Genomic DNA, 14,455 nt, shown 5'->3' on the forward strand with positions numbered 1-14,455 from the left:
TTAAGACTTGGATAACAGCAGAGATATAAAAGAGAGACACAGCCCTGAATAATTATTAATTGTAAATTATGGGAAAATTTTGAATCACTAAGGATAGTGTTAGAAATGTATCACTGTATTTGTATCTGAATTGGCTAGATATTTTGTATGCACAGTTTTTATGATACAGTACCACTGGAATGAAATTTCCTTTAGACAACTGCCCCAGAAAGTACCCGTATACAGTAGATTATAGCACAGCTGCTGAGCTACAGGACTTGCTTCTACAGTAGAAGAGCTTTAGGAGGAGTCATCAGTTTGAATTTAACACTCTTTAGTAACGCTAAAGCCAAATTTATCCTTTATACTGGTCTTACCAGTACCACCTAGGGGTTGGTTAGCAGTTCTAATGGCTCACATATTATCTGCCTATATACTGTAGACTGCAGTTGGCTGAAAGAGTGGTAACCTTCAGAACTAACACAGGTTAGCTGGCCACAGCCACACAGAAAAACAAATCTACAGAAGCTTCTAACACAAAGGATTACTGTCCCACTTTAGTGCCTGGACACCATTATTGAATATAAAACAGCTTTTTCCTTTTTTTTTATCTGTACAGAGCTCAGACTGTGTGAAAACTGGACCCGAATTCAACAGGTAGATGATGAAACGTGTTAAAAGCCAGGTGTGTAATTAATGTTGCTGAGACTTTTTTTCAAGCCATGTAATAAACTGGTGACCCTCATTCAGAGGGCCCCCCTGTGACACACAATGATATAAGCTTAAGAAAATGGATGGCTAGATAGATCTTTTTCAAAGACTTGTTCTAAATTTCAAATATAAAAATACATACATCATGTTGAATCTATGCCATGAAGAACTAAGGCCGTTCTGGAGGCAAAAGTGGGTGTAACCCCATATTTGGAGGTGTGCCTAATGGACTGGCCGGTAACTGTGTATTTGATTAATCTGATTAATAGTGTCTCAACGAAAAATGTCTCCCTATTTATCAATGTGCTCTTTAAAAATATAATTAGATTATAAAATAGTGGCCTAGAAGATGATCTGTCTATTTGAATACAACAGATTAATTAATTTATTTATTTGTTTGGTTTTAGAGTGTAAAAAAAAATATATATATATATATGAAGAACACATGAACAAAGGTACCATATGTATTTTGCGGGGGTTTTGTGTGAAAATATATCTTATGTCTACATGGCAACGATCTTCCAAATACATATGAACATATTTTATGTCATATCTCTAATCTCACATTAGCCAAGCCACTGTTTTTTCACTTGTAGGCCAAAATTTCTCCAGCACTTCTAAGTTCTACAGATCTTTCAGATGTAGCTGAAAGTGTGGTTAAATAGTACGTACATTACGATGTACAATTTATAAAAGCTAGAAAAAAGTACTACTATTCAACACTGCACAAACTGTTTAAATGTTTAGAGCCAGCAGTAGTTAAAAACATTTAGCAACAATCTGCTTACAAACCACACAACAATAATATAGACTAGCACACACACACACATACACACACACACACACACACACATACAGGTAATTGTTTTACACAACATATTTAAGATAGCTAAGGTTTTCATTCTGAACCAGCCAATGTTTATAAAACATTTCAATATTATTGTCCAGACTCTGTCCAGATATTTTATGAAAAGAAAACAGTGTTGGTTTTACAGTTACCAAAGTGGACAGTTGTCTGATACACATTCACACTGTCGAGATAAAGAAAAACCTGTTTCCAGACTGCACCAACATAGCTGATCACATTCTAAAAAATACGTTTCTATATGGTGAAAAAGACTGCAAAATGAATGCTTCATGTATTTACCTTCTAAATTATGATTTTATGTGCTCTAAAAGTTATGCCTTTAGCCTGATAAGAGTAAACAGGTCAGAAAATATGATGAATGCACCAGAAGAAGAAAGACTGACTCCTTATTCACTAAATTCAACTCAAGCTCAGTAGGAGAAATATTCAATTTTATATACAGTTTGATTATTTCGCCTTTAATGTTTTTACAGCTGCCATCAGTTAAACAGACTTAAATTGTGAAGTTCTCCCTGTCATCTTTTTTTTTACTTGATCAATTACAATACCAAAGTGTCTTTTTACAAAATAAAGTGTGCGTTATTGACTCATGTCTTTAAGAATACCTCAAAACAGGAATAAATTATTTTAGTGCATGACCACTTTCAGACACATCTTAGGAAAATAAATAATTCTTGCCCGAAACACAAAAGCTAAATTTGAATTTTATATGTAAAAATAGGCACTCCATGCCAAAGTCTTGCAGGTGTTGATAAACACCAAAACTAATTTGGCTTCACAGAAAGCAGAAGTTACACGCAATAACCAAATACAGTAAATTTTACATTTCAGAAAAGCAACTAGGATTTTCTTCGGCTTATTTTATTTATGACAGTATTAAGTTTTGGCCAAAGCAAAAATACAGAATTTATTGTTTTTGTTTGTTTTTTTAACTCACCATACTAACAGGACTTGTTACACCAAAGGTACATATTGCACATATAAAATTAGCAAAGTTCAAGTCTGAATCAAAAACACCTTGTGATGCATGCAGCTGCTCCAAACAGGCTTAAAAACAAATACAGATCATGAACGTGGTTTTACAATCAGAAACACTGTGGAGGCACTTCAACACAGTAGCCTAAGGACAAAGTAATTGTGTTTCTTGCATTTTGAGGAAAATAAAAATATATTCTTTCAGGATAAAAGGTGAGGGCTAAAAGTGTTTGCCAGTCTTAACTCAATGTTTCTGTCTCCACTGGAAGGTACGCTCCAGCAGTTCAATAGTCCTTGTGACAGGGGAAAGGCTGTTTGGCTTGCAAATGTCCCTGCTTACAGTCTGCTTTATATGCAGGAATGGTCACGCTGGATTTTGGGATAAAAAAAAGGGTTTGGTTTGGAGGCTTTTTTTCATCTTCATTCTTGCCTCTGCTCCCTGGACTTGGAAAGCAAAAAGAGGCTTTCTCTTATCCCTTTCAAATGTCCCCATTACGACGGGCATTCCTGACTCCTCCGGCGTTGTTTAATGCTCACTTCACCATTGACGCTGGTCCTCGCACTGTCATCCCGCCTTCTCTTTGTCTTCCCAGTCTGTTCAGAAGATACAGGGCTTCAGTTGAATTGCAAATGACTGAAAAATATACATTAAGATAATTTCCTATAAAGGAAAACTGATAGAAATATTGTGAAAAGAAAAATCAAATCATGGACTCTACACAGCCAGTGAGTTTGGCCGTGTCGTCCAATGGCATAAACTGACATCATCATTTAGATACATGCAGTTAATATTGTTATGTAATCTTGCTTTTTTGCACATGGCATTTTACCTTACTTTAACAGAGATCAATGGGTGAAAGAATCAACCTAACCACTAGAGGTCAGTATAACATTGAAGAAGTACATGAACAATCCAGCCAGACAATTTTACAAATAAATAAACATAAACATTTTTTAAAACATCCTTCTAATGTAAAACTTTTAAATCTATGGCTCGTGTAGTAAACACCAAATCATTCTGACATTATTCTAGCACATAGTGGTGGATGTCTTCAGAGTGCACGAGTATCTCACATCATGAAATACGAAATGGCTGAAAACTAGTTGTAAATGCAAACGTTTTGACAGGTGTGACAGAATGTGGTTGTCCTTAAAAGATGAAAAATGTAAAATTGTCTTCCCCACTTTCTAACAGTTCTGAAGTTTAGTTGCTATCGGTGCCAGGAAAGCATCAGAAAAAAAGTGTTTTAAATGGGGCTATATGAATATTTGTTAGATTAATTACATTATTATTATTAATTATTATTACTTATTTTTTTAAGTATTTTTAAGTACATTTACTTGAAAGGATCATAAACATGTCAGAAAAGAAAAGGAAAAAGAAAGGAAAGGAAAAGAGAAAAACACAAAAACAAGTCATGCTGACTTTCTAAATTTGTCTACAGACCTTGGCGTCCCGTTCTGCAAATTTCTGGAACATGTTAGCATAGGTCTTTTTGTCTTTTTCATGATGTTCCTTAATCTTGCTTTGACAAATGGAAATCTGAGCACGAGCTGCTCGGTTTGCTGAGTTGACTTGCAGTACTTGCTGAAAGTCTGCCAAGGCCAGGCTGAACTCATTGCGGCGGAGCCGGGCTTCCCCACGACGATACAAAGCCTTCTCATTGTTTTCATCAAGCTCAATGACCTTTAACGGACACAAAATAAATGAACAGTACAGTAATAGTATAGTAGTAGTTAAACATTCATCAGCTACACGTACAGGAGATGGGCAGACATCAGCTCACCTTGTTGCAGTTGTCCACTGCTTGTGTGAACTCTTTTAATCGCAGGAAACACAAGGCCAAGTTAAGGTGGGAAGTCAGAATATAATCTTGTATCTTCTTCTGTTGCATGTCTCCGGTACCATACTCTATCTCTAGCCAAGAAATGATGCGCTGGTACTGGATGACTGCCTGGTAATACCGCCCTGCCTGATGAAGGAACAGAATATATCTTTATAAATCTAAGATCTAAAAATAAATAAATAAATCATTTACTGGCTTGAGTGAGCACCAGGAGCTGTACCTTAAAATACTGATTCCCTTTACTTTTTACTTCAGCAGACAGATCTAGCTTTTCTTTCAAGTCCATTTCCCAGGAATCTTTAGCCTTGTGAAAACACAGAAAGAGCATAATGACTTTTTTTAATTGGAGTTAGTGAACTGAAAATATGTCTATAAACTCTATGAGATCAAGTTTGCCTCCAACTAAACTTAAACACATTTATTCCATTTACTTAAACACATTTGTCAAACAACATTTATTCCAGTCTCATCTCATCTTATTATGTAGAAACTAGTGCTCACCCTTTGGAAGTCTTTAAGAGTAATCTCATATACGATGTCTTTGTCTGGTCCTATTTTGTATTCTGGTTTGCCTTCGCTTCCAAAACCATACCTGTAAGCATATAAATGACCACCTGATTATACTAACCAATAATTACTATTTTGAAGCATGCCATTTCTGCATACCAACATCTGTGTCAACAGTTGACCCGAACCACTTGACATTCAAGCTCCAATTTGTGACATGATTTGAAACTGCTGCTGAAAATTCCCCACATGCTATAACCATCAAACATTTCTAATAAACACACAAACCCTTTGAAATGACATCAAAGGAATTTTATTTAACTTTTTTTAGATCTGAATTTCTGAATGATATCATTGGACAACTGCTTTCAGTGAAGTTGAATATGGATACAGGGCATATATTTTGAGTGTTTCGAATAAATATAAATCAATTGCAGAACATACAGAACATACACACTTATATGTATGATATGCACTGACATATATGCTCGAAAAAATGGTGTGTAGTACTTAATGGAAAGGTTTAAATAAACCAAAAAAATGCAAATGTTGTATGTAATTGTAACCTTAATAGTGTAAAAGAAAGATTTTATTATATCAGTGAAAAGTCTGTTTACATCTGCAAAAATAGAGAGCTCTGAACCAGATATTGAGAAAATATTTCCTTTAAGGTTTCTTCCTTTGTTAGCTGATAAGTGACTTCATTATATTTAATGTTTATCACTAATATTTTTTTTTTTTTAATTATTGAGAAATATTGAAAAATACAATAAAATTACATGAAAAAAAGCTTTAATAGCTTTGATATTTATGAAATAAAAATGAGATATAAAATAATTAAATTAAAGTTATCATCATAAAGGAACCTACAGTCCTACAGTTAAGACACCTTAAATAAAAATTTCATGAGATAATAATAAACAAAGCGCACATAACTAATTACTGATTGTATTTCATTAACAAAGTGACATGACATTTTTACATTTGTTAGGAACTTACTTTGGTTTTAAGTAAAGTAAACAGCACTCTCCTTTCTGCATCTTGTCCATGGCTCGGTCCACTCCCAGAGGAATGCTTTTATCTTCAGCCTGACCAACAATAAAGCTGACGTCCCTGCAGTCAAACAGTCGGTCACCACACCTTCCCTCCAGGTGCACTGTGAGACACAGGGCACAATTTAATCTATGATGTTGTCAATTACTATACAGATTGTTTATCAACCTGGCACAATGCCAATTATTGATGAACAAACAAATCATGTCATTACCGTTCACAATTGATCCATCGTTGGGATTAGTGTAACCTTCCCCTTTGACCTTTATTCTTCTCACAATTCCACCATCGCCTGTAAGTACCTCGCCTTCAAACTTAATTAGCTCCAACTGTGTGAACATAGAAATGCCATCACTATACAAATGGTGGGACAACGCAAAATACAAAATTACAGCTCTGCAGAACTTTCAGTAGGTGTGGGAGGTGAATTAATACATAACTAAAAATAAGTAGGAGTTATCACTGAAAATAAAAAAATTAATGACTTATGGTAATGAAATAATAAGAAATGAAGCAAGTACACTGTGTAACCAGACACATACTGTTTCTATGCCTTCTATGTCATAACTAGCCAGCTAGCTAAGAAAACCAAGTCTCAGGTATGAAAACATCAGTTTTATCTGTTTTATTTCACTGTAGATCAGTTTAAAGTTGGGAAAGAATATTAAATTTAACTTTTTCTGTATATATATGTTTAAAAAATTATAAATGCTCAAGTATTTTAAGGATAACTAACTACATCTGCAAACCCAAGTCTCTCTTGGTGTTTGGCTGGAATGCAAACTTCAAAGTTCTGTCAGGTTTGGGGTTAAGTATGATGTCCCAGTAGTCTCAAAACCTGTGCACATGAAAACCAGACATGTGCACACAATTTGAGTACGTGAAACAATATGAACAACCAGAAAACCACCGAATGTGGAGCATTCTACGCAGTGCATATCCAGCTCTCTCATATGTGCTAAATACTGAAGTAGTTCATACTTTTTCAGTGTATTTTTTTCAATGAGAGCAAAACTTGGTAATGTTTTTTTATAATCCTTTATACTCTCTTTTAAGGGTATAAATAAAAAACATATATTGATAAATTTATTAGCTGATTATGTCTGCTTAAGCAACATTTGATGAGCCTACAAAGTGACAGCTGAACTGAGTTGAATCACCAACTGGGAGAGTAAAACAATCCTTTTTCATGAATATATTGCATTTAATGGGGCCAACATGAAAAGCAGATCAGAAAACTAAATTATACTTAACACTGATTATTCAGGAAAGAGAAGATCTGAACTGTAGTGTCACTGAGCCCCAAACACACTCGTAAAGGTGGTATATGAAACTATGCTGGCTGTATGACTGAGGGGGATTAAAATAGACAAGTTAATTTTGTGACCAGCGAGTTCCATCTGCAGAGACATGCTCCTAAATTAAGGCCCTCAGTGCAATGCTGGATTAATGCGTCACACAAATGACAGCGCTAATGTGACATGCCTACCTCAAATACTACTGAAGAGCTGGGAGGAATTTTGTCAGGATTTCCAGCAGCTCCATAAGCATACTCGGGTTTGCACAGCAGTGTGCACACCTCTCCTCTCTGCATGGACAACACAGCAATGTCCCAAGCCCTGAGGACTTGTCCTGTGAGTAGATCAAAAATATTTAAACAATTAAACAAGACTTTGTTGGCTCGTTCGATAAGTTCAAAGGTTATATTACATCATTCAGATATATAAATTTAAAGCAACAATTTTTCCTGCACACATTTCAAACCGATCATTTTGCTGAGGATTACATGAAAATGTTGATATTTGTAAATATAAAATATCCAGCTTAGCTTAAAGACTGAAAGAGTTCAACAAATCAGCCAGCATCTCTAAAGCTTACTTATTAAAATTATATGTCTTTTTTTTTTTAATGCGTAAAAAAATCAAAGTTCTGACAGGCTGATTTTGTTTTCGCGTGAAATGGAGAGCCTTGCATCTTTCCATATATACTGCTTAGGTAAACTAATCTGATTAAATTAAGCAAATGTGGGAGTTAATACAAGGATCTGACATGCATCGTCAGAAGATATTTTATTTCAGTCCAACTTGAAATTAATCACAGGAAAGTGTTTAAACAGACATTGCTAACACATTTACATGTAAATACGTATTGCCTGCCTACCTTAATCATTAGTGGCAATTAAGAGCCCTGGAATACAGTTCATACCTTCCTTACTCACTAGCTAGTTCTTGCTTTTAAGTATATTATCTCCCCCTGCTGGTACTGCGACTTCTGTATGCACGTCCATGTCACACTTTGAAAAAGTAAAGTGTGAAATGGATACGGTGGACCGACATATGAATTATACATTTTGCTGTGATATTGGGTTGCAAGTTTTCAGTAGTGTGTTGCTGCAAAACTACTATGCCTCTCAAACTGGCATAGTAGTTGAATTTTTTATGTAAATTAAAGGACTGGACTGAAAATAAGTGAAGGAAATATACATCATGAACATCTTTGAAAGACCTTCCAAAATTCTGGAGAACTATTGGTTGAAACTACTTAAAGGTACAGAATTACAAAGACTGGCTCCTTGGTAGCAAAATATAATACAATACTGCATTTACCTTTAATTTATCAACAGTTAGAGACAGTCATGCCAGTCACCTACCTTTGCCCACATGGAAACAAAAGGGCTCTTTGCGCTCTCGACTACAGTCAAATTTCTTCCCAGTGACCAGTTTCCCAGTGTAGTGAACCATTACTTTGTCCCCAATCATGGGCCTGTCTCCATCTACCCCTGCACGCTTTATAACCTGCAGAAAGAAAGACAAGTGTCTCCTTTAACAATAAAAGCTTCTACCATTTAACAAAGAAAATAAAAAAGATAACTCCTAGATCTAAAAGGGAACAGATAAAAAAAAACATGATGTTCCATATGGTGGAAAAATGAGTCCTACTTGTGAATGAATGTCAACAGTCACATGATGACAGTATTGTAAATACCTTGATAACTCCTTGGTCTTTATTGGTTGTTACATCAATGCCCTTTGCAGCAAATAGGGCTGTGGCTGACTGGTGATCCATTGGCAAATCCTGATCAGTTGTCATTTCTGTGCGCGGAAAACCGATAGTATAACACTGCCAACGATACAAACACACAAGCGTAGATGTTAGCTATCTGACTGACTGCTTGGTCATTAAATTTCCTTGCATCTCATGTTTAAACAGGAAAATTATGCATAATATAGATCAAATTTGCGGAGCAGGGCTAGAAAAATCAGGATATAGGATAAAAATATCAATGTGATCACCATAATCCACCCACCGAATATTACTGTTACTTCACCTTATATAACTTGAAGCTATTTTAGGGACACATGCTCTAAATCAGTATCTTGTACAAGAAATACATTTACAGTTATTGTTAGCAGCATCCACATCATCATTGATCCCAGCTTTAAGAGAAACACATTTGCAGGCTATGGCACCTTTTCTGATCCCCCCCCCCCAACAGATAAAGTAATTACATAACTGTGAATCTAAGTGAAAGCAAACAGCAAGTTGCTCACTTCACTCATTTTATTTTGTAGCACGCTCTGTACTTACAGAGTACACGGAGTACTCGCAAAGTGTGTATCTCCAAGACCATTACTTAATGACCTTTGTGTGTGCTTGGAAAAATATATAAACACATCTGGATTTTTATTGGACACCAAAATGAATTCTTCAGAACCACATTCGCATAGTTTTACTGTTTATTTTTAAAAAAGCCTTTTTAACATAGCAGAGCCTTCCATCTAAAAGCCTCACATGCACAGGGGAAACACACACCGCAACGCTAAACCTGCAGCATCCTAAACAGCCACATGATCTTCCCAGTGTTTATGATGACACAGTTAAAAGTGTTGAATTCAGTCAAGGATCTGAGGTGATACACTAATAAAATATCACAACATGAGGCCCCACACTGTCTGGCTTTCTCTGGTAATGTGATACAGCTCAAACATTGTCTCTTGTGAATCAAGAGCGGCATCGATGTCAGATTAAAAATTTCACACAACTAGGTGTCATGTGAATTTCTGTTATGCTGCTGACAGTACAAGCACTGATACCTAACCGAAAATATTAGAGTTCAAAGATTATTGGAAATGTTTTAAACCAGAGACGATACAAAGCTTCGGTTTCTTCATACCAAAGTACTTTAGATTTGGACAAAAATAGTTTTAACAAAATGTGGAAACACAAGCAGCCAAATACGTAAACTGGCTAAATTCAAAAGTATAAAGATGGCAAATTACAAATAATAAACTTGCTGTTAAAAAAAACCCTTTCTATATCAAAAACACTTAATATTCAGCCTGATGAAAGGCTTGCTGGCAATAATTTCAATAGCAGCTTTGCCAGACCCATAAAAACTGTAATGACATGTTGGACATGTTGCTTCTCTCATCAAAGCAGCAATCACTGTCTGCATGCTGCTTCCCCCATACACAAAACTACCATCTCCTCTGGCACAATAATGTTGACATTGTTTGAAAAAAGGCCACATAGTTATGTTAAGCATGTTGGCAAACACTGTTTGGTGATTGTTATCATATGCAGCTGTTGACGCATTAACACTTTCTCACATATCATTGTGCTAGGGATGTTACTAAGGCTAGCACGTTTTGGGGGCTTTACCACACTCAGAAACACACTGTCCAGAGAGGCAAACTAAGCAAACACCCTTTGGTCTCCTAACAAAAAGAGAAGCTTCTAATTAGGCTCTCCTATTGGCACATTTTGCAGTGATAACTATAAAACTCTCTTAAAGGAGACCTATTAAGCTTTTCCTTAGTTTCTCTCATACAAATGGCTATTAAAGATTCAAAAAAATGAGATGAGCATATGTGCAAGTAATGCCTGTAAAACACCAAAAGCTCAGGCTTAGTATGACATCTCTTATATGGTTGAACATTGGAGATGCGCCAATGGCCCCACCATAAGGACATAAATAAGGAATTGTGAATCATTCAAAGCTACTTAGGTAGGGTCAAAGAATGAGAAGTGTAGAGTATAGTATAGAACCGTCGCCTCACTGGGGCTCCGTAGTTAGATTACAGAAGCCCCACATGCAAAGAACAACAGCTGTATTTTTTAATGTGAGAGAATCTCTAACAGAGTATTGTTGAATAATTTATGTATTTATTGCAATCCTTTGTCATTTAAACACTAAGACATGTTTTTTTGTCTATGGTGTTATTTATTGTTTAATGGGTGGTCAAGTAAACCAATTAATGCAGTGGCAAACTGATTTTTATGAGGGTATGTGGGGGGAGAAGGGTCGTTACGGTGGTCTTCTTTGCCGAGGCTGCACCACAGTGCTGCATCTCCTTTGTAAAACGCTTCCTTTAAAATGTTTTTATATGTAGAAGTATACCATTTCGAGCTAAAATGGCCTCTTGGTATCAAGCCAGTTTGGACTCATAGAGTTATACTTCATCTGAACATAATTAAGGTCTTTCCTTTATTTATTTATTTTTAAATAAGCCTTCTACAGTGCAGCGAATCTTTGAGCAGCACAATAACGTATTGCGCAATATACTTGAAATTTATATTTTTCCCACTGACAAGCAAATGTAAACATATTTGTTTTAGAATGAGCAAATAAAGAAAATATTTGACTTCAACTGCTTTGGTTTTTGATGATTAGATTGCTGACTGTATGCTGGGAAGCTGTGAGAAAGGGGATTTTATGTGAAGGCAACCTTTGTATCGCCTGTTTTTTAAGCAGAGATGTTGAAGATACAAGATTATCTCAGTGATGTCACAAGCAGAAATCTTCTCACATCGCACCACGTTTCTAGCTCAAGTTTAGGTAGGGCTGTCAGGACAGACTGTTTCAAATAGTCAAAATAAAAAGTGCAAGTGTCCATTCAGAGTAACGTGAGGGATGCAGTGACAAGGACACAGCTGCTGATCAGACGACAGTTCTAAAATTTCCACAGACTTTATTTGAGGCAATAACCATTCTTCGGGTGGCATGTTGTTTTACTGGAGAGGAGCAGCAGCTCGCCTACCCTGCATCAGTTTTCTCGATTTTTCCATCAGTCGCCCTGTCTTACGTTATGTTCTGCTGTGGCGACAAAGAGCCTGCAAAAACTAACATTAAGCAACAGCACTTGGTCTGAGTCTCAGCAATAAGCAACATGTCCAGTGTACTGAATACCGATAAAGAAATTGACCTCATACTAAATGAGATCTTAGGAAACGTAAACTATGGCGCAACCTGAGTGCCTCAAACCACAAGATGAAACCATAAAGATCTATTTTACTGACATTTGCACTGTTTGTTCTGGTTCTTCAGCCTTGTGTCTCCCCTCAAAGTGTTTGTGCACTGACCAAAAACTGTCCATCCCTCATTAGCAGCATCTTGTCTTGTGTCTTTGATATCTGATGGATTTGGTTTTAGATGTATCTCGTGCATGTGTGTGTGCATTTGTGTGTCTGTACACAATGTTCCTTCTATTCACAGTTCCCCCGCTGGCAAAGCCTGTCGGTGTTCACCAATCTGAGACCCCCTCACGTACAGCCCAGTTTCAATTTTTAAACCAAAACAAGGTGATTTAAACAAGTCAAACAGAACCTATATTTACAATTAGATTAACATATGATTTAAATAGGGTAAAACAAGTAGGTGAATGCAGACATATATTAGCATCATTTCAAGTAAAAGTTGTGTGTTCTATCAATTTGACCTTTTTAGCTTTTGCTTTTTCTTTATGATAAATATCCAACTATATCTAACAATGTAAAGAGGAACATTGCACAAGCAGTGACAGCACAGAGATGATGGCATGTAGACTACATGTACAGCTACTTTGCAGAGGAATACAGGAACAGAGCACATTAAGACAAAGACACACACACTTCAGCCTATCTGTACGTTCTGCCTCATATCCGTAGTCTGCTGATTAATATGTGAACGTGTGAGTACACAATGTGCATGGCAAACAGACATCCTGAACCAAAGCACTGTTTGACATACGGGATTTTTCCCTTTCACCCAACAACCCTTTGCAGAGTTTAAAAAGCGACAGGAGTTGACTTTTTGAAAATGCTGGCAAAAATAGATTTGACGCGAAATTTGACACTGCAAACCTTAAAAATAGATTTTTTTTGTTAAAAGGTAACAGAGAACCCCCCTTTTTTATAAAACAATATATCGTAAATTTCAGTGCTTTTAAAAAACAACAACAACCAGTTTATCTATATTCCGTATCTACCTTGAGGCAGTTTGATTCATCTCTGGGATGTCGCCTCAGCCTCTGTTTTACAAGGCCACCTCTGCTTGAGCCTCAAATCAAACTACCCGTGCGGGGACGCCCGTGTATTTGAAGTTATTCAAGGGGCCACCATCATATCCTGTAATGTTTAAGTGCTCCAAAATAAATGCTCGAGCGCCAGAGTTGCTGGTGTAATTCTCAGAAACAGTTACACAACCTGTAATTTATGTAGGTACACCTAGGCTTCCACGTAGTCTAGATATAAACTGTTATCCTCATCCTTCCCTTCCACAGGGACCCACAGCTAAGTGCCACATTTACACACACACACACACTTTCACCTATTAACCCCCACCACCCCCCACAAACACGCGCGCGCGCGCACAGTGCCTTATCAGCCTTTATTTTGTGTGTGTGTGTGTGTGTGTGTGTGTGTGTGTGTGTGTGTGTGTGTGTGTGTGTGTGTGTTTTTAAAAAGCAGTCTTTAAATACAATGAAGGCTAAACCTTCACGATGTATCACAAGTGTCAGTTTAACTCAGCCAGGCATGAATATGCCTTAATTAGCTCCTTAATTAAGTCCGTCAGCAGCAGAATAAAGATGAGTAAATGAAATCACTTACATGTTCTTGTGATCCGATAATAATAATTTCTTCAGCGAGTCGGTCGGTAAATTGGAAAAGCGCGTCTCTTTCACCTAATTCAAGCCCGCCCTTCTCATCTCATATCCATGGTACTAAATGTTCTGCCCATGTGGTTATTAAGCAGCGCTCTTTCAGTCTAGTTATCCCTCCTTCCCGCTCTCTTTTTTTTAATCTCCGTCTTTGCCGGTGACGATAAACCTGCCGGTGTAGTAGTAGCCACATGGAGCTCAGACTTCAAAATGACACCGGGGAGGTAGTGAGGCAGAGAAGCACACAGAGAAAGAAAAGAGAGAGAAAGAGAGAGGGGGGGGGGGGGGTCGAAACGAGTAGAGTTGTGGGAGGACGTTTAGAGTAAAATTAAGGGCAGGTCTTGGAAAGCAGCCACAAAGTAACACAATGTTCCGGCTGTACTGTAGCTGTACCGCTGCCGCTGCTGATGAGAACACTGTGTTCCAATAGACACCCTGACCTGTAACCCGTTCCGTGCCGAGACAGCCAGGCCGGGAACAGCCTGTACCGCAGCAGGCTGTCCTCCCCGCTCAGCTGACGACACGTATCGTCAACAGTACTGTGTAACAGCCCGCCTGCAGACACAGATGAGGATGTGTAATCACCGAAGTAAAAG

At 37.2% G+C, this 14,455-nt stretch overlaps 1 protein-coding gene across 1 annotated transcript; it reads right to left on the reverse strand.

Moving 5' to 3' along the window:
* Positions 1 to 2,251: 2,251 nt before the first annotated feature.
* On the reverse strand, positions 2,252 to 14,107 carry fkbp5 (FKBP prolyl isomerase 5). Its single transcript, XM_086292898.1, has 11 exons — positions 13,810 to 14,107; positions 8,926 to 9,060; positions 8,591 to 8,735; positions 7,430 to 7,572; positions 6,155 to 6,269; positions 5,887 to 6,043; positions 4,882 to 4,972; positions 4,601 to 4,684; positions 4,321 to 4,506; positions 3,981 to 4,220; positions 2,252 to 3,127 (listed from the first exon to the last, which is right to left on the reverse strand). The coding sequence occupies exons 2-11, from the start codon at positions 9,028 to 9,030 to the stop codon at positions 3,026 to 3,028; spliced, it is 1,368 nt and encodes a 455-aa protein (XP_086149024.1). The 5' UTR covers positions 9,031 to 9,060; positions 13,810 to 14,107; the 3' UTR covers positions 2,252 to 3,025.
* Positions 14,108 to 14,455: the final 348 nt, after the last annotated feature.

Source organism: Aulonocara sp. 'chitande type north' Nkhata Bay, linkage group LG5 (genome assembly GCF_057382095.1).
Source record: "Aulonocara sp. 'chitande type north' Nkhata Bay isolate Kocher_YH1m ecotype deep benthic linkage group LG5, A_spYH_male_GT1.1, whole genome shotgun sequence".
Classification (NCBI taxonomy): domain Eukaryota; kingdom Metazoa; phylum Chordata; class Actinopteri; order Cichliformes; family Cichlidae; genus Aulonocara; species Aulonocara sp. 'chitande type north' Nkhata Bay.